This window comes from Achroia grisella, unplaced genomic scaffold (assembly GCF_030625045.1).
Source record: "Achroia grisella isolate CSIRO2021 unplaced genomic scaffold, CSIRO_AGI_Agris_v1 utg461, whole genome shotgun sequence".
NCBI classification, from domain to species: Eukaryota; Metazoa; Arthropoda; class Insecta; order Lepidoptera; family Pyralidae; genus Achroia; species Achroia grisella.
In genome coordinates, this window is record NW_026712871.1 from 679,910 (window position 1) to 706,259 (window position 26,350).

At 33.0% G+C, this 26,350-nt stretch overlaps 1 protein-coding gene across 1 annotated transcript in view; it reads left to right on the top strand.

The window, feature by feature from the left end:
• Nucleotides 1-2,351: 2,351 nt before the first annotated feature.
• Nucleotides 2,352-26,350, top strand: part of LOC131845361 (zinc finger protein 397-like) — a 30,061-nt gene continuing 6,062 nt past the window's right edge. Inside the window, exons 1-10 of the mRNA XM_059194415.1 lie at nt 2,352-2,767; nt 5,205-5,361; nt 6,417-6,518; nt 10,504-10,623; nt 14,631-14,753; nt 15,823-15,873; nt 20,079-20,252; nt 23,063-23,154; nt 24,891-24,978; nt 26,085-26,162. Of these exons, the coding sequence (XP_059050398.1) occupies nt 5,229-5,361; nt 6,417-6,518; nt 10,504-10,623; nt 14,631-14,753; nt 15,823-15,873; nt 20,079-20,252; nt 23,063-23,154; nt 24,891-24,978; nt 26,085-26,162 (961 nt within the window). The 5' untranslated portion in view covers nt 2,352-2,767; nt 5,205-5,228. The remainder of the gene's footprint in view (nt 2,768-5,204; nt 5,362-6,416; nt 6,519-10,503; nt 10,624-14,630; nt 14,754-15,822; nt 15,874-20,078; nt 20,253-23,062; nt 23,155-24,890; nt 24,979-26,084; nt 26,163-26,350) is intronic.

Here is a 26,350-nt window from a genome sequence, read left to right on the forward strand (position 1 = left end):
ATTATTATACAACAATAGAGTATGGCTTTTATTTTCTGATGATAATGTAATGGTGCACCCGCCTGCGCTAACGGTTTACGCTGGCGAGGCACCAGTGGAGGATGATAACATGAGCATGAGGTCAGGTGAGTTAGCACATCGTGTACACGTGGATATCAACCTGACATGGTACATTGCTAGCAATAAGGTTATCAGTCCACATTAATAACAATCTCCTTCTCATTCGAGTATGGCGTTACACTATTAGAACCACAGATAACATAATATTACATAATAATAACACAGGATTCCTTTTTTAAAAGATGAAAAAAGTTAACATTTTTTTTATTTCTACTGGTTTTAAATATAAATAAACCTAAGAATATATTCTTTGCACGTTTATAATCGCAATATCATTTCAATCCATTTTTGTAACTTTAATTTTAAACACACCTTCGATCAAGTCAAAACTGAATAAATCCATAGACAATATTAGTTTGTTTTTTAATTATCCACGAACTGTAGAATTAATGTTAGTGATAATAATAATAACCCAGGACAATCTACAGCGCCATTTAGCCCCAAGCTAAGCAGAGCTTGTGTTATAATAGACAACTGATATGAATATTTAAATACATACATAATATACATAGAAAACACCAAGACCAATACAAACAATCATACTCCTGAATACAAATATTTGTACCGTGTGAGGAATCCAACCCACGACCAACAGAAAGTAAGGCGGTGTACCACCAAGGCCGACGAATTTCGCCTTCGTGACTAATTAATAAAGAATTGACCACTAGCAGTTTCCTGATGGACACCGCGTGGTGGTCGGCCTTATAGGGTAGATGATACGCGGTCCTCTCTGAAAACTATCGATAGTTTTCAGAGGGGAAAGTCAACCAGATCCGTACTAGCTCCCATATTAACAAATTGTTCTTCTCTTATTTGAGGATTACAACCGGCTATCATATATTTTGAGTACAAACAGATTCTGCTGACACCACTGAAAGAAAAAAGGATGAAGTAAAAACAGGTTGCGAAGAATCGAACCCGCGACCACAGAAAAAATGTGTGCTAAACCACAACTGTGTTTAGTGACGACCGAATTTAGGTTGATCATACCTATATATTTTAGTAATGATGGGTGTGGTTAAAAACTTCCCGCTCTAATTGGACTAAATATTTTGTATATAAAAAAAAATAGAATAAGAAAAAAATTGTTACATTGTTTTATTATGCCTCTCATCATCATTCTGATGAATAGTCATCATATTATTGGATGATAAAATCGAAAGGTAAAAATTTAATTAACATTTGATTGTTTATTGAGTTCTACTTACCTACCAATTACTAATAGTTTATAAAAAATAACAAATAAAATTAAAAAAAAATATATAAACTACTACCAGGTACCTAGTCTCCAAATATTATTATTTTAAAAAGAAAGAAAAATTATGGAACCACTATTTTAGTAATTACCTGCCTAGTTTAAAATAACAATTAAATATTATAAGTAATTTATTATAACAGCAATTTTATTCAGGTTAAATAAAGACACATTCATTTTATTAATACCACTGTCAATTTTTTTTTCTTTTTTATGCCCACTGTCTAAGGAAACGAAAGAAAAATAATTAATGTCTTTTTAAATCATAAAACATAAGTAGGGAATTCAAAATTCTGGTCGAATGAACGTAAATGAGTATTATGCAAACAAATAGGCAAGGTGAAGCCACACACAACACAAAGTAATAACCTCGACTCGACTCGACGACGCGATAACATTACCAGCGATAACGCGATCGAGTAGGTACAAAACTACAATCATACAATGCCAACTCAACGCTCGACCTACCTATAACTATCGCCATTTCATACTGTCTTCCTTCTGCTTGTCCCACACCCATCACAATGTTGCACGTATTTATGCTTTAAAACAAAAATCAAATAAGAAGCTATTAATTTTAATATTTCTTTATTGTGTATAATTAAAATAGCTATTAATTTTAAACCAAGTAGAAATATTTTTCATTGTTTTCTTTATTAATTTAGTTCATTTTGGTATAACCCGACTAAATTGAGCAACCAAGACATCGGTTAATTTATATTGTTCCAAGTTATACTTACATGAGACGTGGCAATGGATGAATGTGGATTAAAATAATAAAATAAAATATTTGTCAAAACGCGAAAGTAAATAGTTTATTTGAATAACTATTATTACTTATTAATTTTTTTAGTACCTAAAATTAAAGAAGATTGATAGGAAAATTGTAGAGCACATAGGATACAATTTTATTTGGTCGAATATCCAAACAGTGTTGCCAGTAGAAAAATAAGTTCGTCTTTTTTACGCTTTCCGTAGGCAGTAGCATTACTTCAATGGAAACGTAATGGACGTTCTACAGCTAGGTTTAAGGCTTCGCGATTTTGTTTATATCTCCGATAATCGGCATCGAAAACTTTTGTAATCACTTTTAAATGCAATTTTATTGCACAAGGATGTAGTGCGTGCATTTATTATTAGTCCAAATCGTGTGTTTTATGTATTTTACGTCTCTTTAATATTGCACCTTTTGTAGTTAGTAATTGATTGATGTAAAGTGGAACCAAGCATATTTTTTCCATAGTTTTATTGTTTGAAATTAGTATTTTGTTGTTATTATTAAGTTTAACTAAACTTATATTTGTAAAATAGTTGTTATCGTATAAGTTATACTTTACAAGTGTTTATTACTGGTTTATTCCAACGAAGTTATCAGAATGGTTTCGCTGTAAGGTGAGTGAGTTACTTACGACATTTCTCAATTTATGTTCACGATTTAATGCTTTTCTCTCGTTTGATAACACCTGTTATGATATCCTAGTGCTTTATTTACAACTACAGCCATATCATTACTCGTTTACTTAAATATTTATTTAGATATTACTTGTTACTGTGAATCATTATATTCACTTCTATGAAAATATCGTCCGTCTAGTAGGTAGGTCTTGTTTGTCGGTACATATTGTGTAAAATAGTAATTTCAGGAAACGTCATTTTGAAATATTCAGTGCAATATTGGAGCCATAAAGTAGTGTTGTCAAAAACTATTTTTTTTAATAACATATGTGTACAAGGAACGAATCCATAATGCTTATTTTAGAAGCACATTAACATAATTAATTTAATGACTTTCACCACAAGTTCTTTGGTCAATTAATAACCAGTATTAATAATTGTGTTCCAATATTGACATGTTGTACATACAAATCAATCATCTATATATTTTTTATATGGTTTCTTAACTGCCAGCACATACAAACACTTCTATTTATAAATGTGTATGTTTGTTCACTGTATGTAAATTGTTTGTGTTTACAAAAATACTATATTTAGGTATGCCTAATAGTCTAGTAGGAGCCTAATAGTCTTAGGAGCTTTACCTGGATTTGTACTAGATGGCGCTGTATCAGATATTCTGTGTTATTTATTAATTAATCTAGAATAGATATAGACAATCATTTATTGGAACAAATTTCAATTTAAACACTTTTGACTAGTCATACCTATTTTTTTTTATCTACCACTTATTCGGAAAGTTGTATTATTACAAAAATAATGAGCAAAAGTTTTGTGTGCTGCACTTTTAAGCAAATGTAGTAATTTTACATTTTTATGTTTAAATATATGTGAATACAAAATACCAAATAGCACTAATTCATTAGAGTCAACATATTAAATATACACAACTAATTGTTGAATAGTTAAATAAGAGTAAATCTGTTGTAGTTAATGAACAGACCAGTCCCTATACAGCAGGACCTGTTTACAATGGGTGAGCCAGCCATCACTGCACTCAACTATAGTTTAGGGACCCTAATGACCCGCTCCTTGTATGTTGTGGCATCTTATGGGTACTGACAACCATCCCCTATATTTGTTAGTAAATTGTTAGTAATGTGTTTTAATAACACCATTGCCAACAATGTACCTTGTCATGTTGACATCAACAAGTATAATGGGTGAGCCAGCCATCACTGCTCTCGACCATATTTTAGGGACCCCAATGAAATGGTCCATCACCAATAATATTTTAGTAGCATGACAACTCTTGTAGCAGACCCCCTTCATCATATAATCTTGAACAATATTGGTGCTTGCTATGCATGAAATTAATCTAAAATACATAATTTATTACGAGAGAAATAGAAATAATCTTTATTGAAATAAACTCAATACAAGCATTTTTTAATAGTCATTTTTGTTTGATTCTACCACTCATTCGGAATGCAACTCATCACAAGAAGAATGAGCAAGAAACTTGTGTATTGCTATTTTTTAAATAAACAATTACATAATAACAACTAAGATGCATGGGATTATGAACATAGAAACTGCTACACACTCAATCTTAGTGCAATCAGATAATATTGTCAGTGCTATGAATTTAATGTTTTCTCTACAAAAATATTATTATTATTTACAAAGTCTTCAATTCTATAAAATGCTTTTTTACAAAGGAAGTGTTTTATACAACATTTGAATCTTTTTCAAGCAGATTTAGAACACTAAACTTAATATATATAGATAGATAACTCAAAAGTGCTTATATCCTATTTAGAGTTCTAAATCTGCTTGAAAAAGATTCAAACAACATTTGAGTTTTTTTTCAAGCAGATTTAGAACACTAAACTTAATATATATAGATAGATAACTCAAAAGTATATCATAATTTTTTATTCTACCAAAATTACAATTGCATCAATAAGGCGAGTAGGTAGACGGAAGAAAAGATGGTCTGATGACCTCAAAGAAATAGCAGGTGAAAATTGGATGAGTGTAGGTACAAGTAGAAAATCATCGAACAGTTTGGAGGTGCCTTTTAACCACATGGGACCATATATAAAAAAAACCATATTAGTTAACTTGAAATGTACATTTAAAATTACAATTATGTGAAAAAGAAAGCTTAATAATAATAAAGTTCTGTCATTCACAGGAATACCAAGAAGTCTTTCCAAACACCAAAATAACATTTTTAAAAATTTTTGTCTATCTGTTTGATCCGGCTAATCTCTGAAATGTCTGGATCAATTTTGACGGGACTTTTTTTGACAGGTAGCTGATGTAATAAGGAGTAATTTAGGCTACTTTTATTTTAGAAAACTAAAGTTAAATTCCATGCAGATGAAATCGCGGGAACAACTAGTAATATATATATATTTTTTTACAGTAATCACAATAGAATATAATAATAATGGCGTTGTGCGAGAGTAAGTTGGATTCACCTCTTCCATCTCTGAAGCACGAGGAGTCGTCTCCGAGAAGCGAGGAAAGTCAAGAGTCACCCGAAAAGAAACCTAAGCTGGAACCAAATGGAGATGTATATGGTAAGTATTATTTTACTAGCTATCCACCCGGCTTGGGTGCACATATATTATACATATAAACTTTCCTTTTGAATCACTCTATCTATTAAAAAAAAACACTTCAAAATCCGTTGTATAGTTTTAAATATATAAGCATACATAGGGACGGACAGACAGCCACAGCGACTTTGTTTTATACTATGTAATAATTATTTTTTTTGTTTTTTTTTCCGGGGATATTTCTAACCAGTCCTAAGACTATGAGTGAATCTGTTTGATGCAGTAATGTAGAGTGGTTTCCCATTGGTTGATATATTATTTTATTTATTAGATTTCTTTTTTGTTTTTTTTATCTGAGTATATTTGCAATCAGTCCTAAGACTGAATAATTCTATAATGCCATGTAGAGTGACTTCCCATTGGTTGATATATTATTTTATTTTTTAGAAATAGAAATAGATATAATCCTAACTCAAATATACTTAATATAAGCACTTTAGAATAGTCATATTTTTTTTATTCTACCACTCATTCGAAACGCAGACTCATCACAAGAAGAATGAGTATCAAACTTGCCTGTTGCTCTTTTAAATAAATGTTGTTCAGAGATTCAAGACTTTTGTGTGAATATAAATTGCCAAATAGCAAATTTGACATAAATAGTTACTTGATTAACAAAATAAATCAGTTATCGTTATCAGAACAGACCAGTCCTTACAAGCAGGACCCGTTCACGAGTATGACATATGAGCCATCTATACTGCACTATGTACTAGTGCACTAGTGTTATGAATATTATCCTAGTTTGAAGGAATTTTCTAAATGCGATATATGTTTAGAATTACAGGCTTCTGTAGTTGGCAGTATATACTAGGTGGCAACTTTAGCGTTTTTACTACATCCATATGAATATAAGTACAGTACATATACGAAAATAACTTTTTATTCAATTTTTGTCTGTCTGTTTGTTCCGGCTAATCTCTGAAATGGCTGGACCGATTTTGACGGGACTTTTTTTTGGCAGGTAGCTGATGTAATAAGGATAATATTAATATGGAATCTCTTTAATTTTTCAGTGACAGGAGGTATACCTCTGGTGGACTACCGGTCGCCAGTATCACATTTCGTGCCTCCAGAGTTGTATGCTGCAAGACATAAACCTGAGTTGGTCTCGTCTCGTGAGTACATTTTTTTTCCTCTGAGTCCCAAGACTTAGCGAATCTGTTCTGCAATGCTGTCATGTAGAGTGGCTTCCCATTGGAAACTTCTACTCATATGCATCCTAGAACTACTGCCGATCGTCTAGCTCCAGGATATGATGGCGTTTTAGTCTCACATGCTATTCTATAGTGAGTTGTCGAGCAATTTTGTTAGGGTGATGATTCAACCGTTCCTTACATTTGGCTGCCAAACTCCGGATTTCCTCCTTCACTGTAAGTACATATATATTTAGAAAACTGTGGAACTAGTCAGAGCCCAGAATTGGTGGCTTACCAGTAATAGCTAAATGGCGGTTTCCTACTATTACCAGAAATAAAAACGTATATTATATTCGTAATCGTATTGGCACGTCTTAACAGAACTGTGGCCAAGACAAGAATGAATTATTTGATCTAAATATGGTTTACATATCAGTCTACCCTCACTATTTTAATAAAAAATATTAAAATAATTAATTATTAATCTGCATATAGGATCATGTTAATATTCTATTGTTATAAATATATCTATATATACAATTGTGTATATTTATTGTCTATAACTATTAGAATCTAACACCAAGAAGGAGAACTCCTCAGACCAGTGTTTCATGAACTATATTTGACCACCCGCCCATTTATAATAATATAATAATAATTTATTTATTTGTTTATATTTAAATAAAAAATGTTAGGAGGCAACCCTATGGAAATCCTACGGAGATCCATCTTATCGGGAAGGGGAGGAACTTCTTAGACCAGTGTTTCATGAAATATTTCTGTCCACCTGTCCATTTATATTCAAATCAAATTGTTAGGAGGAGATCCTATTAAGATCCATCTTATCGGGAAGGATAGGAACTCCTTAGACCAGTGTTTCATGAAATATTTCTGTCCACCTGTCCATTTATATTCAAATCAAATTGTTAGGAGGAGATCCTATTGTGATCCATCTTATCGGGAAGGAGAGGAACTCCTCAGACCAGTGTTTCATGAACTAATTCTATCCACCCCTCCTGAAACTAACGTAAATACGAGATTACCGAATGGATTAACTTTTTATATTTCAGTTTAATGTGAGCAAAACATTCGTATATCATCTACTTAAAATGATACACAATGTCAATATTCGATATTTATCTACCATCATAAAAATAAAAAATTATAAGTAGGTAGTTGGAACCAGAGAATAAGGTGATAAAGTTAAATTATATGTTGCAGTAAATATATTCTTAAATACAAATAAAAAACATGTAACACGTCCATACTATCCCTGATCAACGCGACTGTTGACTGGTAGAGAATGCCATCAGGCATTAAGTCCGCCATGTATACAATTTTGTACGCAAAAGAATAAATAAATAAATAAATTTATATTTAAATTCTACATGGAGGAGGCTATTCTACGGAAATCCTAAGAGTATCCATCTCTCGGATAAAATATTATTTTTTGCATCACTGTGGACTCTCATGTCCAATTTTGCGTTCACTACATTTTCAAGAGAAATATAATCTTTATTAAAATATTCTTAAATTTTGTTACTTTTAAATAATCACATCGAACAGTAATTGTAACGGGATGTCCAACGATGGAATTTAGGTGGTATCGTGTCACATTTACGACTATATCCCAGCGAGGGTAGTCAGAGGAATAATCAACTGTGAACAAAACAGTTGCAATTACTGTTCCGTTACAATTACTGTTCGATGTGGATAAACGGGGATTCTCCACAGTACCTTTCTCTAGAAACTATTTGCAACAGCACATTTTTAATTTATGATAATGGAAAGGTGCTACTATTGGTCATTGGGCTCCCTAAAATAAGGTTGAGCGCAGTGATAGCTGGCTCACACGTCATACTCGTGAACGAGCGCCGCTTGTAGGGACTGGTCAGCTCTTATCACTACAACTGATTTAATCTTATTGTCTATTTATATTTGACTCTATTAAATTAGTGCTAGTTGGTAGTTCGTATTCACACGTTTCTACTTGAAAAATTTTAATTTACAAGGATTATTTAAAAGAGCTACACACAAGTTTCTTGCTCGTTCTTCTAGTGATGAGACAGCTTTCCGAATGAGCGGTAGATTAAAAAAAAAAAGACTATTCAAAAATTAAGTTTATTTGAATAAAAGATTCTCTATTCTATTGCGTTAACGGTATACACTGGCGGGGAATTGGTGGACGTTAATAAGACACCATCGTGACAAATTCACCAGGAATCTATCACGATGGTTTCCAGGGAGAACCGCGTGATGGTCAACCTGACATGGTAATCACTACCAATCATCATGATCATCATCATCATCGCAGCCTGGAAGACGTCCACTGCTGGACATAGGCCTCCCCCAAAGATCTCCACGACGATCGGTCCTGCGCTGCTCGCATCCAATACCTTCCAGCGATCTTGACCAAATCGTCGGTCCACCTTGCTGGAGGCCTTCCCACGCTGCGTCTTCCGTTCCGTGGTCGCCACTCGAGGACTTTACTTCCCCAACGGCCATCTGTCCTACGAGCTATGTGCCCCGCCCATTGCCACTTTCAATCACTAGCAATGGGGTTATTAATCCAAATTACTAACAATCCTATCTCCTTCCCGCATAACCATATTGTGGAATCGATTCCCAATAGTACTTTTGAAGTGATACGATATTGAAATGATTAGCAAAGCATATTTCTTACTAAAAGTTTGGCAAGTCATCTGCAATTCGCCTGGTGTTGCGGGTGCTCATGGGCAGCGGTAATCACTTACTACCAGGTGTGCCTTGTTGTCCCCAATGTTATAAAAATGTACTTTATGTCCGGCTCGATAGGACCAGGTTTATAATGAATGCGTTATTTACCCAAATAAACTTCTTCTTTTCGTGTTAGTTCTTAGCTCATGCTTTGCGGGTGCTCATGGGCGGCGGTAATCACTTACCATCAGGTGAGCCGCGTGCTCGTTTGTCCCTTGTGTTATAAAAAAAAAAAAGCTCGAAGCACTCCGAACTGACGTAACAAAACTACATTGTAAAATAATCAAGTATAAACAAATTCTAATTAAGCTATCTAAAGTATTACATCGCTCAAATATAGAAAAAAACTCGCTAAACAACTTGTAACAAAACTTTTTCTCAACTGTTTTTACGGGAATCTGTAACAAACCTGTATGAATAAAAATATTTTGTTTTTTTTTAATGCCTATTTTAATTGTCTGTTTTGTGTTCTGCTAGGCAAAAGCCACATCCACACGCCTCCGAACCTCTATCCTGAACTTGATTTGACCATATCGTATTATTACTTTAATTTAATTATATTAGTTTTATTTACCAAATAAAGCAGCATGTAATTGACAAATTTCATACGAGAATTATTCTCTACTTAACCTTTGGTATGGACAGTTCACGGATAGTATCTTTGAGTTTGTTTTCGAACTATTTTAATGCTGTTGGTCGCAGATGGCCTTGACAGCTTCACCGGACGTTAGCGAGTGCAGATGACACTCCAAACCAAAGGAACGCGGCTGAAGGCGAGCTGACGGGTACGACTTTAGTCTGAGGGCACCGTTAAGGGTTCACTCCGTCGTAATTTCGATCCCCGTTTGAATTGGACGAACCTTAAAGTTTGGACGGGGTATTGTTGAGTATGATTGTTTGTTTGGTCTGAATGTTTTAGTAATTAATGTATGTTATGTATGTATTTACAAAGGAAATATTTATTTCTATCAAATGTTTAGTACGCATAGTACAAACTCTCCTTAGTTTCGGACTAGATGGCGCTGTGCGAGTTGTCCTGGGTCATTATTTTTATTTTCTTTTTAAAATACATTTTCATAAATAATAAAATAGTATATTTTTATAATTATTATTTAGTTTGCATTTATCTAATTTATCCCCATTTTTGTTTATTTATTTCGTAATTAATTTCTTTGTGTTTTTTTCTTTTTTTTCTTTTAGTCATATCCATTTTGCGTCTGAATTACAGCGCCTGAACCAAATGATTCTCCAACGCCGACTAAGAGAAAACGAGGCAGGCCACGCGTGGACAAGACCAGTCCTGAATATTTGGCCAATATGGCTGCCAGGAAACAGGCTAGGGAAATGGGTGAGTTTATAGCGTAGGGGCCAAATTGCCGTCCCGCCGGATGGTAAGTAATTACCGTCATGAGCACCTGTATCATTTGGGGAGTTAAAGGTTGCTGGACTTTCTGGAAGGGTACGGGATAGGGCGATGGGAGTTTTTTTTATGGATGATAATGGAATGTACCCGCCTGCGCTAACAGTTACCGCTGGCGGGGCATCAGTGGAGGGTGATAAAATGAACATGATGTCAGTTAGCCCCATCTTGGTAAATGGCAATTTACCACGATGGTTTCCAGAGTAAACTGACATGGTATATTGCTAGCAATGGGGTTATTAATCCACATTACTAACAATCCCCTTCCCCCAGGAGATGGGAGTTCACACCCCCTCACCCACTATGCACAATATGCAAATTGTTACTGCACTTGTGTGTGACATCTGCACTCGCCCCCTATCGTTCGGTGAAGCTATAAAGGCCAGCTGCGGCCAATAGCATTTGAATAGACAAAACACTTGTGTTTTTTTATTGGATGATAATGGAATACCCTGGCTCGTCACCAGTGGACGGTCATAAAATGAGCCTCATTCTCAAGACAGTCCGTGGTGAAATCACCAGGAATTTATCACGATGGTCTCCATTGGAAACTGCGAGATCAACCTGATCATAATGGACCTGTAATGAACCATTAATTGCCAGCTATGGGTTATTAATCCACATTACTAACAATTCCCTTCCTTCCGCGCTTAAAGTGTTATCAATTAGTGCCGGCATTATTTGGGGTTATAGATTTTATAGTTAAAGAGCCACCACAAGCAAGAGTTTTATTCAAACCATCGTCATCATCATCAACATCATTATCACCACCACTACCACCACCACCACCACCACCTTCATCATCATCATCATCATCATCGTTATCATTTGCTTTTCCCTAAAAAAATGTAAAATGTTCCCTGTAAAAATGTTTGTTTGTTTGTAATACTTTATTATACGATATATATATAAGTATAGGGCACATTGAACTTTTAAATAAATGCGTACAATCGCGGACTTATCCTAAAAAGAGGGATTTCTGCCAGTCAACCTTTGAGTGACTGAGTGAAATTGTGGAGTGGTGGTAACAGTTAGGATAAATCATATCTAATCAAAAATTATTTATTAATGTAGGACATTTTAGCCAAAGACATTAAAAAAAAAAAAATGACGTTCGTAAGCATGTCAATATTTTTGTATTCATATTTTTTTCCCTACCGTCCACTTCATTATATAGAACTGGCTAGAAACTAAGCTAAATTTCTTTTATTTTTAAAGCCAGTTTATTTACATTATGTACTTATGTAGGTGTTTATGTTTAACATTAAGTGAAAATCCCGTGATTGAACAACTATTGCCATGCACGTTTGTCGTTCGGGTAATCGTTTAGTCTGTATATAATACGAATCACAATGTACATAAATTATGTTCTTCTAATCTATTCATCTCTGTTCGCAGTCATCACTTTCTTTCGCCATCTTTTTTATCTTTCTCTGCCCTTATATATATACATTAATATAAGATCATCATTCAGTTTCATCGAAACCAATTTTGAACATGACTATTTAAAGACTTTCTAAGGTTTTCTTTACTTAAGAATAATGTCGCAAAGAAAGGTATTAAACAATTGTATATTTTATTTCTATGGGTACTGTTGGAGCAAAATAAAATTTCTATTTTTTTGTCTCCTGGTCTATACTAGCAATTTTTTTTCTTTTATGCAATTGTAATGGCAAAGAAGCTAACCCATCTGATAATAAGCAGTAACTGTCGCCTATATACGTGACAGATATCACGTTATCATGTGACACCCGTGATACCACGTATCTGTCAGGCGGGAGTTGTCCTTCAGCCGCTTATAAGTCCTTCCTTTGGATTGGTGTGCCATCTGCACTCGCCCCCTGTCGTCCGGTGAAGCCGTAAAGGCCAGCTTCGGCTGACAGCATTAGAGTAGGCCGTAAAAAACCCCCGATACCCCTCATATGTTGCCATTCTAGAGGACTAAGATGTCATTCCTCTTATCCTATAATTACACTGCCTAATCTGCACCCTACAACATTGACTAGCTGAATCTGTAAATAACTAGCAGTTTTATCTGTCTGTTACAACCCTTCTTCTAAACTATGCAACGGATTTTGTTCAAAAATTTAACTTTCATTTAGAAAATTTCTTCGTATAATACACGTGGATATTTAGCCACTTATGTACGTCGTAATTTTTAACATTATCTCTAGTCCTATATGAATAAACCATTTAATAATCTGAAGAGGATGAAATAGGGGATGAAAATTTGTACAGACGAAGTCGCAGGTAATATCGAGCTTATAACCTTTTTATGACAATCCTGTATACCCATTACATAATAACTAAATTATAGGGAAGGGATGAAATACGGGATGAAACATTTTCCAGAGGAAGTCACGGGTAAAGCTAGTATAAGAGGCATAATACTCACAACACCTCAAGTGTCTTGACTAAATGCAGAATAGAATCCAAGATACAATAGTGGTAGATAAAAAACAAATTGTTATGACTATTCAAAAGTGCTTAAATTAAGTTTATTTGAATAAATGATTTTCTATTCTATTCTATTCTATTCTATTCTAATAGAATCTTCACATAGTATAAAACAAAGTCGCCGCCGCTGTCTGCGCGCTTATATCTTTTAAATTACTTAACGGATTATAATGCAGTGTTCAGCAATAGATAGAGTATTTCAAGGGGAAGGTTTATATGTATAATACATGTGTGTTATAATATAGAACAAGCCGGACATTCAAACATTTGAAATGCATCCGTGCTCAGCCGAGTCTACTAGTTTTTATATAAAAGCGCCATCTATCGGGAGTAATTGGTTAATAGCTAAAACTATCATGCGACAGCCCTATTATTTAAAAGTACATGAGTTTTCATGAGACATTTTTATTCATGAGTATGATTGTTTATATCTGTCTGTGTGTTTTCTATGTATAATATGTATGTATTTACAGAATAATCTAAGTATTTATATCAGTTGTCTAGTATCCATAACACAAGCTCTGCTTATCTGGGACTAGATGGCGCTGTGTGAATTGTCCAGGGTTAATTATTTGTTATTACACTTACCTATAGCACAGGTGTAATAGAATAGAATAGAATAGAAAATCATTTATTCAAATAAACTTAATTTAAGCACTTTTGAATAGTCATAACAATTTGTTTTTTATCTACCACTCGTTCGGAAAGCTGTCTCATCACAAGAAGAACGAGCAAGAAACTTGTGTGTTGCTCTTTTAAATAATCCTTGTAAGTTTACATTTACAAGTCGAAACGTGTGAATACAAACTACCAACAAGCACTAATTTTTTGGGTCAAATATAATCATGCAATAAGATTAAATCAGTCGTAATATCTAGTTTAGGGTATCATGGTCCTCATTTTGTATTGCGCAACTTTCTGCCATTTGATTACCTAACTAACTTCAACTATTATGTACTGCTCCTTCTTAATATTGTAATCTTGTGCTTGTACAAATAAAACATTATTATTATTATTTATTACTAGCTGTGCCCGCGACTTCGTCTGCGCGGAAAAGTAACCTAAATATAAAGTAAAAATGACTAAATGAAGAATACAAATGAAAAATCTTACCAAAAAAACAAAAATAAATGTTTCAATATTTTAGCTTCCAAAATGACGAAATTCCATACAAATTTTCACCCCCTATTTTAGCCCTTTAAGGGTAATGTAATATTTATTTATATGTAATCAAAAGCCTAAAAATATAAGATTCAAGCTTCTAGCTTAAAAAAATTACGATACTTCCATACAACCTTGCATCTCCCCTTTCAACCCCTTACAACCCTTTTTTCACATTAACAATTAGCCTATGTCCTTCCTCAGGGTGTAGACTATCTGTGTACCAAATTTCATTTAAATCGGTTTAGTAGATTTGTAAAGATTATTATTTATGTTAAGTAACCATGTTTAATAATATACTGTTTTTGAATCCATAGCGGCAGTTATCAACAGCAGGACCTCGTCTCCAAGCGATGCTGGTGAGAAGCGGAAGAGGGGCAGACCTAGAGTTGACAAGACCAGCGCCGAATATCTAGCCAGGAAGCGTGCTAGGGAACTAGGTAAGTACCTCAACTTGGAGTTGAAGGGATCTATACTATGTGCTCTGTAGTATGGTACGAGTAACAGTTGCTTCAATTAACAATTGCTAAATTTAATTTACTACAGTTATTTATGATTTGATATATTACAAATGTGGTACAGCTGTAATACTAAAAGAAATAGAGGTAGACAGAAAGTAAAATGGGAAGATGATATCAGGAAAATAGCCGGTCCAATATGGACTCGTAAAGCAAAGGACAGGACAGAATGGAAATCTTTAGAGAAGGCCTATGTCGGAAGACAAGCTGTACCGTTTATCGATAATAATATTAACCAAATGTAAAAATATTAGTATAGCAATAAAGGCTTTTTTATTTTTTTTTTTATTTACAGCTGTAATACTAATAATTTGTAAATCGCGGCAACTTTCAAGAGCGAAACGAAACTGTCACCCGCACCATGCTATACAGAAGTAGAAATAGAAATAATCTGTATTAAAATAAACTTAATACAAGCACTTTTGAATAGTCATATTTTTTTTATTCTACCGCTCATTCGGAACGCAGACTCATCACAATAAGAATGAGCAAGAAATTTGTGTGTTGCTCTTTTGAATAGATGTTATTTAAAATAAATAATTACACAATAAGAAGTAAGAGGCATGCGATCATCTACATTGAAACCGCTACGCACTCATTCTTAGTGCGGTCAGATAATATTGTCATATTGTTGTAAAAATTATTATCGTTAACGAACTTTTTAATTTTATAATAGCTTTTTAAAGAGGAAGTGTTTTATAAGAAATTATAATAAAACCCAGAACATTAGACAGCGCCATCTAGGCCGAACCTAATCAGAGCTTGTGTTGTGGGTACTAGACAATTGGTAGAAATATTCAAATACATTCTCGTAAATTCATACATAATGTACATATAAAACATCCAGATACAAGCAATCATACTCATGAATACAAATGTTTGCACCGTGCGAGGAATCAAACCAGCGACCATCGGAGGTAAGGCGATGTGCTAAACCGCTAGACCATTGGAGCCGTCAGTCATTAATGAGTATAAAATATTTCTTTTCCAGAAACGTTGAACAGAAAAGCCAAAAGGGAATACAAACGCCGTGGAGCTGGCGGTGAGTTGTTAAATATTTATTTATTTATTACTATTTATTAATAATATTAGAGTAATGGTTAATTATATAATAATATGACAATAGATGGCACTTTTTATAAATTTCATATGTCACGAACAAGATTTATAAATATGGAATAGACAACAATAGAAAATGTATCTTATTTCAATACCCATATGGTACATTTTCTTCAGAATTAGTGTAAAAATCATCTTTACATAGTATAAAAGTCACAGCCGCTGTCTGTTCGGTTATATCTTTTAAATTACGCAACGGATTTTAATGAAGTTTTCAGTAATAGATAGAGTGATTCAAGAGGAAGGTTTATATGTATAATACATACGTATTATAGTATGGAAAAAGCCGAGAATTTCAAACATTTGAAATGCATCCGTGCTATACCGATACTGATAGGTTTTTATATAAAAGCGCCATCTATCGGGAGTACTTGGTTAATAGCTAAAACTAATGCAACAGCCCTATTATTTGAAAGTACATTAATAAGGGTACACTATATTTATCTATATTAAAATATTGTTTCTAAAATAAATGTAGTCTGTCTGTTTGTTCCGGATAATCTCTGAAATGGCTGGACTGATTTTGCCAGGTAGCTAATGTAATAAGCAGTAGTATAGGCTACTTTTATTTTATAAAAATAAAGTTAAATTCCACGCGGACGAAGTCGCGTGTACAGCTAGTAATAAATATATCAGTATATATTTGCTATAAAAGTTCTCTTCAATCTATAATATCTATACAATATTATTTATTTTTTATTTTTTTGTCAGTATTTTAGCGCCAAAGTAAATTTACTTTTTTAATGTGGACTAAAGGCAACGGAAAGACATGATAGAGTTATATTTACATATTAAAATTAGCAAATTGATACAAATTATATTAAAATTTGTATATTTAACGCCGGAATGAGTGTCTCGTGCTTTACACATTTCAAGCGTTAATAAGGCTGTTGCATCATGGTACCTATATGGTTTTATATGGAATACACTGGTGTAACTTTACCATTTAAAGCTTATGGCAAAATCGATTGGGATTTCTATATATGTTTAACCCATGATAACACTGAATTCAATAGTTAATAATTTATTTATCGATACTCAGTCATTCATAACTTAGAGCTGTGCTCTTGTCGGTGGAGCTCTTACCACCTTCCACAATCTTCTATCAGTCCTTTTAGCTGTTGATACGACACGACTCCAACTTTTTCTTTAACTTGCTTGATATAGCTGTGTCTCGGTCTTCCCCTTCCTCTCTTTCCACCTAGTTTTCTTTCAATAATGTTATTTATTAGTTCGTGGTGTCGTATCAAGTGCCTCAACATTTTCCACCGCCTATTCTATAATTATAATATCGATAATAATTATCAAATAAATAAACCTGGAATGTGAACTGACTTTTATTAGATATATAAACTCCATGTACTAGTAAAAGTATGTATTATAATAAAATAACAACTATATAACATTAATTTAACTATGTCTCTAACTCAATTCACTTTAGCAATTAAAATACAACCAGCACATCCTGTGCTCAAACACCGAATGCCGCGGCCTACAAAAACCCTCCCTTTTATACAGAGAAGATATGAGTGGGGGTTATACGCAACTAGTTTAACGATACCGAGTAATAATGAAACTACCTTCTTTTAATATAAAATATCAGATTTTTCGACAATATCGATGTGAACCCTAACACTTCCTTATTAATTAATTGATTTTGTTTTAACGGTCTCTTCAGCAACGGGACCCCGGTGTCCCTTAATAGTTTACACGCTCTGTTATACTATAGTTACACCACTGTTTTCAGACCCATATGTTAATTTAACCGTGACTAATACAAGCATATTCTGATTTACTATTTGCATTGAGATATCATGCCCTAATGTACTAGAGAAACTGAATAAGTATATTTTTTTTGTCATCTGTATAACACCATTCGATTTAAACTACCTCTAAATAAGAAATGTAAACCTGAATCATTTTCACATACATAACCTGTTGTACGAGATCATAAAAGGTTTAATACCAGAATGCTTTTAATGCGTTTTCTCACGAGACTACAGCATGTGGTTTTTCAAGAAGGGTATATTAAGGTTTCTTATGGGTCGGCGCACATGACACCCCTGGTGCTTCAGGCGGCCATCGGCTACGGTAACCATTTACCATCAGATGGGCCTTATGCTTGTTTGCCACAATAGTAGTATAAAAAAAACACTAGTACAACACGGTTTTCTATAACGCGAAACTCATGTTATATTACACATTACTGAATGTTATCTAATTAAAATACATATACATTTTGCTTTATACATTCAATTTTGTCTATGTACTTCAATAATAACAATAGCGAAAGATTGTGGTTCGATCGAGTTGAGTCGCGGTGACATCACCGCAACTCAACTGTGTTTTTAATCTAGTATGTTATTACATAATATCTCAATGCTTGGTATTTCAGATCATAATATACATGTGTGTTTTCAATTGTAAATATTTCTGGTATGGTTCATTCACTTGCCGTTTTAAGTTCGATGCTCACTGTACAAGAGTGTACGGGGAATACCAAATCAATGTACAGGATGTTACCAAACCAATATATACAGGATGCTACCTAATATATCTGTAGTCCAATGGACCATATTAAATGATACATTGTCATTATGACATTCGGAGGACAAATAACTAGTCCAGAGTTTGAATCTAGTCTGCTTGTTTAGTAACTACTACTAAACAAGCAGACTAGATTCAAACTCTGGATTATTATTATATTTTAGTCGGCGCGGCTCGTCCGACTCTTACTGGACATGTGTGGCCACCCTAATACTCAAAGTAGTGGATATTTTATACATGCTCTATTATTGTTTGATTTCAAATGCTAATGACTCTTGTGTAGTGAGCGTTGATTTTTACACTTTTGTATAACAATGTAACACTATGTCTAAATTATACAAATTATATTATGAGTTATTATATAAATTATATTATAAATTATTTATATCATAAATGTATACTTTTATATAAAGTGTACAATTGTGAACAACCATCCAACCAACCATATAACAAGAGTTAATAATTAATTACCATTCAGAAGAAATGTTTTATTTGTATATTTTAGACATATATCATGACTAATTTTAATATACAGCGTGTTATAAAAAATAGTTTAGTTTTTATGAGGTGAATAGATGTGGTTACATTTGTATTTATAGTTAATTATATGACGGTATTAAAAACTTTAATTATATATTTATATTTGGAACAATTAACGAAGCAATTACATATTATTCAAACTTCAATATGTATAACGTAACAGTCACATAAATGTGACCTACTGTGACAATGTCGAGGTTAGGATTAAAAGAAATCACAAATTCCGTGTGACATAATTCATGAATGGTCCCTAAGATGTGTCACAGGCAATTCAATATAACAAAGAATTAAATATAATACTCATCAATTGATGAAAGAAAGAGGTAAAGATTTTTTAATGCCGTTTTTCTAGTACTTAAACACAACACGTATTGCACAGAAATGGCACAGAAAACCTACTCTAGAGAGTCGACAGCTAGTTAGCCATTGCAAAAAAAGCGTTTCCGTGTAGTAAATATATTCTTTCTTTTTTTACACCTTAACAACATCAATTAAAATAATTCTAAGTAAAGTTACGTAGTTTGTAATATCGAATATAACAATATGAGAAATATTACAAATTTGATTATCAACATCACTTGGGAAGAAATTAATATTATATATTTAATACTTAACTATACGATATTATATTAATATTTAATTTATTCACATATAAAATATAATATAGTAATGAACTAATGATATATATACATGATATTTCGCAGAATTGGTATTTTTAATTCTTGTAATGCAGTTGTAAGGGGTCATCCATAAATTACGTCACAAGTGGGGTTGGACAACGTGTGACAAAGGTTGGCAGTTTTATATTTCGTGACGTCACATTTCAAAATCTATAACATCTAATTATTAATATACGAAGTTTTAATGATAAGGTTTAAATTTATTCATGAGTTTACACTCTGTTTACTAGTATTACAAAATATGTGACGTTACAATAGGCGAGTCTCAGAATGACAACTGTGACTCAGCCGGCTAAAAATACGCGAAAAGATGTGGCTTGATTTATGAATAGCACTTAATAACTGTATATAATTTTAATAGCGAAACCAATCAACAAAACGGCGATTAAAGTGTCGTCGCGTATTAAAAAATTACCGCCTGGCAAAAAGATAAACACCACAAACAGGAAATTGTCGACTAAAATTGGAACAATCAGAAAAGTTTCCGACAAAAAAGTTATAATGCGACGGAATACGAAATTTTTAAAGCGAAAAGGTAAACAAATTACGTAGAGTCGGTGTGCATGTATGTAGACAGTAGAGTAGGTCGTGACGGTATAGGAGAACGGAATGGTAGAATAGAGGGAGATTATTGTTGCATGGAAACCTCTCTATCTCAAAATCGTATCTATAAAAAGAAATATTTATACATTTATGAGTGAATAAGCTGTAGCGCGATGGTTATCAACTCATCACTGTAGCATTATATCTGATGTGATGCGGTGTTGCTAGATAGTGAGTATACAGCTGTAATAGAAATTGAAATAATTTTTATTCAAATCAATCCAATACAAGCACAGTCATATTTTTTATTCAACCACTCATTCAGAACTCAGGCTCATCACAATGAGTAACTGTACTACATTAGTAAGTTTATTTGATAGTGTATAGTTATACATGGATTATTAATAACCCGTACACTCAACGCAGTCATTTAAGCCCTTTTATTGAGGAAGGCTGTAGTCTATATAACATCAAAATACGACCAATAGGAGCAAAGTTGTAATGAAAAATGTAGAAACGGGTAAATATTACGCAGACAAAGTAGCTCGGGTCAAAAAGAAAGAGTTAGTGTACAGAGATTTACTGAGGTGTTGTCAAAAAAAGGGAAAGAAACAAAATTGTACTGGCAGAGAAGTATATACACAAACTAACGGACAAGCAACCGTTGTTTTGTCATATAAATTAAAGTACTATAATCGCTATAAATAAATAAGGGTTTATGGTAGAAGGTTAAAAATTAAAATTGTACTTTTCAATGTTAAATCATAATAAGATATGGTAAAAAGTAGCCCTCCACTAAATCTCTTTTTTTACCATTACCCTTAACCTTGAGGGGTATGAAAAATAGATGTTTTTCGATTAACTGACCTTACCCGATAAGCACACAAAATATGTAGAGAATTTTGACTCTTCAGTCAATTATTGTAACAGATTACAATAAATTATATATATTTTTTGTTATTGTTGTTTTGTGATACGCTTATTCGATTTTAAACGGCGTAGTTTTAGAATATATAATAATGCGGGTATTTGGGAATGTTAGTATTCTTTTTTAATTGAAGTAGTTTTTTTCAAAATTTTTTCTACGGCATGTCGAGTAAAATTGTATGATGCTTTGAATGTTAAAATTTTATATTTATCATTAAGATTTGAATTCATATTTATATATATTTCGCTATGATATACATATACATTAAGACCAATATTTTATATATTTATACTTTCTGTACTGTATTCCCAAGAGGAGTATCAGATGCGTTGTCGTAAAAATTTTGTTATCGGTCAGACTCAATTTTACGTCCTTTAAGTTCTGTAAGTCGAGTTTAGAAACTACTAGGCACAACTTTTTCAATAATAATAAATATTTGATTTTGTTCTAAGCTAAGTATAACTTGTACTATTTGTGTATTAAACAATTGATAGAAATATTTGATGTATCTGTATGTATTTATAATACAATACAATATATATATATATATATATACACATAACCTAAAAAATGTTCCATAAAAAACTACAACTACATCAGATATTCTCCACACTATCAAATGTATTGAAAGAATTATTAATTGTTTATGTTCGATATTAGTAAAAAACATATGAAATGTTATTTAGATTTTTTATATTTATTTTTCATTTTAAACGTTACAAATTTATGAACAAACTATTTTTAAGATATGTAATTATTAATATTTTTTCTATTCTATTTAAATAAAATATCAACGAGTGTTTTGTCAGTAATCTGTGCATGGTAGATTTGATTAAGTTTAATATTTGTTTTAAGGGCATATCACACTATAATACTTAAATCTCCGCCGTCCTTGTCACATTTGGGAGAATCTTTTCGAATGTTATGGGCACATATTTTGTTTTTTTTTACCTGGCCTTTTTTTGATATCATACAATTTATAATCTCCCTTGTCACACTTTCTACTTGGTCTTCTTTTTTAATGTTTTATATATTTGACATCATTCAATTTATAATCTCCCTTGTCATACTTTTTACTTGGTCTTTTTTATTAATTATTTTTTTATGTTTTATATATGTGATATCATACAATTTATAATCTCCCTTTTCTCACATTCTATCTGGCCTTTTTTATTTATTGTTTTATTTTGTATATATGGGACATCACAAAATTTGTAACCTTCCTTGTCACATTTTTTACCTAGCCTTTTTTATGTATTTCCATTGACTTGTTATATCTATATATAAATTACCATGTTTGTATGATAGTGTAATATGCCTCTTATTGCTATAATATTAATTATGTGGAATGGTATTTACTGTATTGTGAAATATATAGATATAGTTAAATTATATATATGTATATATTGTAAGATATACAATGCATGCTATGATTTATTACTGAGGTAGAGTTTGCAATAAGTCGTCTACGTGTGTACCTCAGTCTCGCTTATTTCAGCCGATAAGCTGTCTTTTGGTTGAATGGTTAATATATATAATATATTACTTTTTAAGTTTTACAATCAATTAGCGATAGTTGACTGGTAGAGAATGCCCTCAGGCGTTAAATCTGCCACAATTTTGCGTGAAAAAATTATATATATAACAAGAAAAAGGCATGACATGACACCTTACCTGGCAATGACCATTCATGTCTGGGGAAGCCTATGGTATCATTACCACACCTGTCATATGACGGTGATGTCCGTAGTGCTGCTCATGTATATATTTAACGGTGGACAGCATGTTGTTATTCCAAATACATAAAAAAAAGTTAAATAATAAATTTGGCATTTTACAGCTTCCAAGTCCATGAAAATATAATCTCATTACAGATTCAGCAGCGTCTTCGTCCACCGGTGATACGACGCCGCGTGTGAAACGTAAATATACAAAACGTAACCCGAGCACGAAGAAAAATGATGCGGTAAGTTTTTTTTTTCTTAATTTTCAGCAGACAAAGTAGATTGGGTCAAAAAGAAAGAGTTAGTGTACAGAGATTTACTGTGGTGTTGTCAAAAAAGGGAAGAAACAAAATCGTACTGGCAGAGAAGTCTATACACAAACTAACGGACCCAGCAAACGTTGTTTTGCCATATAAATTAAAGTACTATAATCGCTATAAATAAATAGACGTTTATTTATTTATTTATTCTTTTGCACACAAAAATGTATACATGGCGGACTTAATGCCTTATGGCATTCTCTACCAGTCAACCGTCGCGTTGATCAGAGATAATAAGGCGGTGCACTTTAATAATTAATTGAAAGAAAAAAAGAAAAACAAAAATTATAACAAACAGATACAGAAAAATAATACATATATATACAGATGCAAATATGTTAATATACCAATATAAAATATATAAGTTTATGGATTACATATAAATAAAATATAAATTTAAACTACATATAATAAATATTCATATAATCTCATGGAGTTTATATAATATCATATCTTGAATACTATTAAAGAAATTTGGAATAATGTTCACGCAAGGACCTCTTCAAGGTAAATTTGGTTTGACATCTTCTAATGTGCATTAAATCATAGTGAAAGATTGAGATGAGAAATTAGAGCGATGAGAAGGAGTATAAAGCAGGTAGAAGGTTAAAAATTAAAATTGTATTTTTCAATGTTAAATCATAATAAGATATGGTAAAAAGTAGCCCTCCACTAAATCTTTTTTTTTAGTAAGTTTTTTTTTTCATAATTTTCAGCGCGCCGGATGTAATTTGTTTTTCTTTTCCATTTCGTTGTTCATTCATTGTATTAAAACAAGTAATAAATTTTAAGTAAAACTTACCGTAATATTAGTATTATTCTACGATGGCAAACAAGCATACGGCCCATCTGATGGTAAATGATTACGGTAGCCTATAGACGCCAGAGACACCAGGGGTGTCACGTGTGCGTTGTCAACCCTAAGAAACCTCACTTCAATCGATAAAGACGTTTCTGAGATCTGAGAGACCCAACGGAAAATGAGACAGATATTCTAAAAAGCATTGTTACATAAGCTATTATATATGGTATACTTGCTTTAGCCCGCGGCTTCGCTCACGTTAATTTACCCCCTTAGGGGTGGAATTTATCAAAATCCTTTCTTAGGGGATGCCTACGTCATAGTAGCTTTATGCATGCAAAGTCTCAGCCCGATTGGTTTAAAATTGACAAAGTTTCATACAAATTTTCATCCCCTATTTTATCCCCTTGGGGGTAGAATTAATCAAAATCCTTTCTTAGCGGATACGTCATAACATCTACCTGCATGCCAACTTTCAGCCCGATCCGTCCAGTGCTTTGGGCTGTGCGTTGATAGATCACTATGTCAGTCACCTTTGAGTTATATATATTTACATATACTAAAAAAATCAGGGTATTTAGAAAAAAGTATGTAAGTATTATATCAGTTGTCTAGTACTTATAACACAAGCTCTACTTAGCTTGGGACTAGATGGCGCTGTGTGAATTGTCCAAAGTTAGTATAGTGGAGGGACTCCACTATACTAACTTTGGACATATATCACACCGTCATATGACAGCTGTGGTAATGGCAGTAAATGTCGCCTAGTGCGGGGTTCATTATGTCACAATGTTATAGTATTTATATGTTTTAAAATAAATTATTATTATTATTATTATTATTGTTTATTTTACAGGCGTCGTCAAATGACAAAGTTAAAGGCAAGAGAGGTAGACCCCGCAAAGAGCAACAATCAGGCAACAATAAGTTACCTGAACAAGCGAGTGAGTTTTGTTTTATTTATTTAAGCTACACGCCCCGGCTTCACACGGGTGTACATGTATTATATATATAATATAAAACTTCCTCTTTAATCACTCTATCTTTAAAAAAAAACCGCTTCAAAATCCGTTGAGTAGTTTTAAAGATTTAAGCATACATAGGGACGGACAGACAGCGACAGCGACTTTGTTTTATACTATGTAATGATTCAAAAGTGCTTGTATTGAGTTTATTTGAATATTATTTCTATTTCTGTAGATCCCTTCAACCCCAAGTTGGGGAACTTACCTAGTTATATACTTTTGTTTTATACCATGTAGTGATTGCAGTACCACAAAAATATAAATCACAGAACGTTAGAAATAATCTTTATTCAAATAAACCTAATATAAGCACTTTTGAATAGTCATATTTATTTCTACCACTAATCCGGAACGCAATCTCATTACAATAAAATGAGCAAAATCAGAATAAATAAATAAAAATAGTTTTTTTTATGTAACTGTACGAGTTTAGTCGGAGGGCAAAGGTAGGAGTTCGAACCTCGGCTCGGGCCGTTGTAATTTCGATCCCGGTTTGAATTGGACTGGGGATCGATCGATCGGGAGGACAACTTTTATCACTTAGGGGTATGGAAAATAGATAGAAGCCGACTCTCAGAACAACTGAACAAGCTTATAAAATTTTATAAAAATCGATGAAGCCGTTTCGGAGGAGTATAACTAACATTGTGACACGAGAATTTTATGACATTATTAGCTGTGCCTGCGGCTTCGTTCTCGCACCGCACACATGAAATGAAGCCTTCAAAGATAAATAAATAATTTTCCCTGTTTTTACAACATTTTTCACTGATGCTTCACTTCTATTGGTCGTACCGTAATGTTATATAGCTAAGGCTTTAAGGAAGGAAGGGTTTCCTCGACAAATAGACTATCCAACACAAACAGAATTTTTCAATTCAAACCAGTAGTTCTTGAGATTAGCGCGTTCAAACAAACAAACTCTTCAGCTTTATAATATTAGTATAAGTATATAGTATATATTATAAAGGGGTAAAGTTTGTGAGGTTGTGGGGCATATACTGTAATTTCATTTTTTTTTATAGAGATCCGTGTGAGAAGCAACCTGATGCCTGTGAATACGGAGCCCATCACCTTGGACAGCGACGACGAGCCGGATTTAGGTGAGTTGTGTAACTACTATTATATTACTAGCTGTGTTCATGCTCATCATGCTAGTTACACCCGAGTTAAATTTCAATAAAACATATAGTCTATGTGTCATTCTGATGCATAAACTAGAAAGTTCCATCAAAATCAGTTCCGTAGTTTTGCGTGAAAGAATAACAAACATCTGTATATACAAACATTC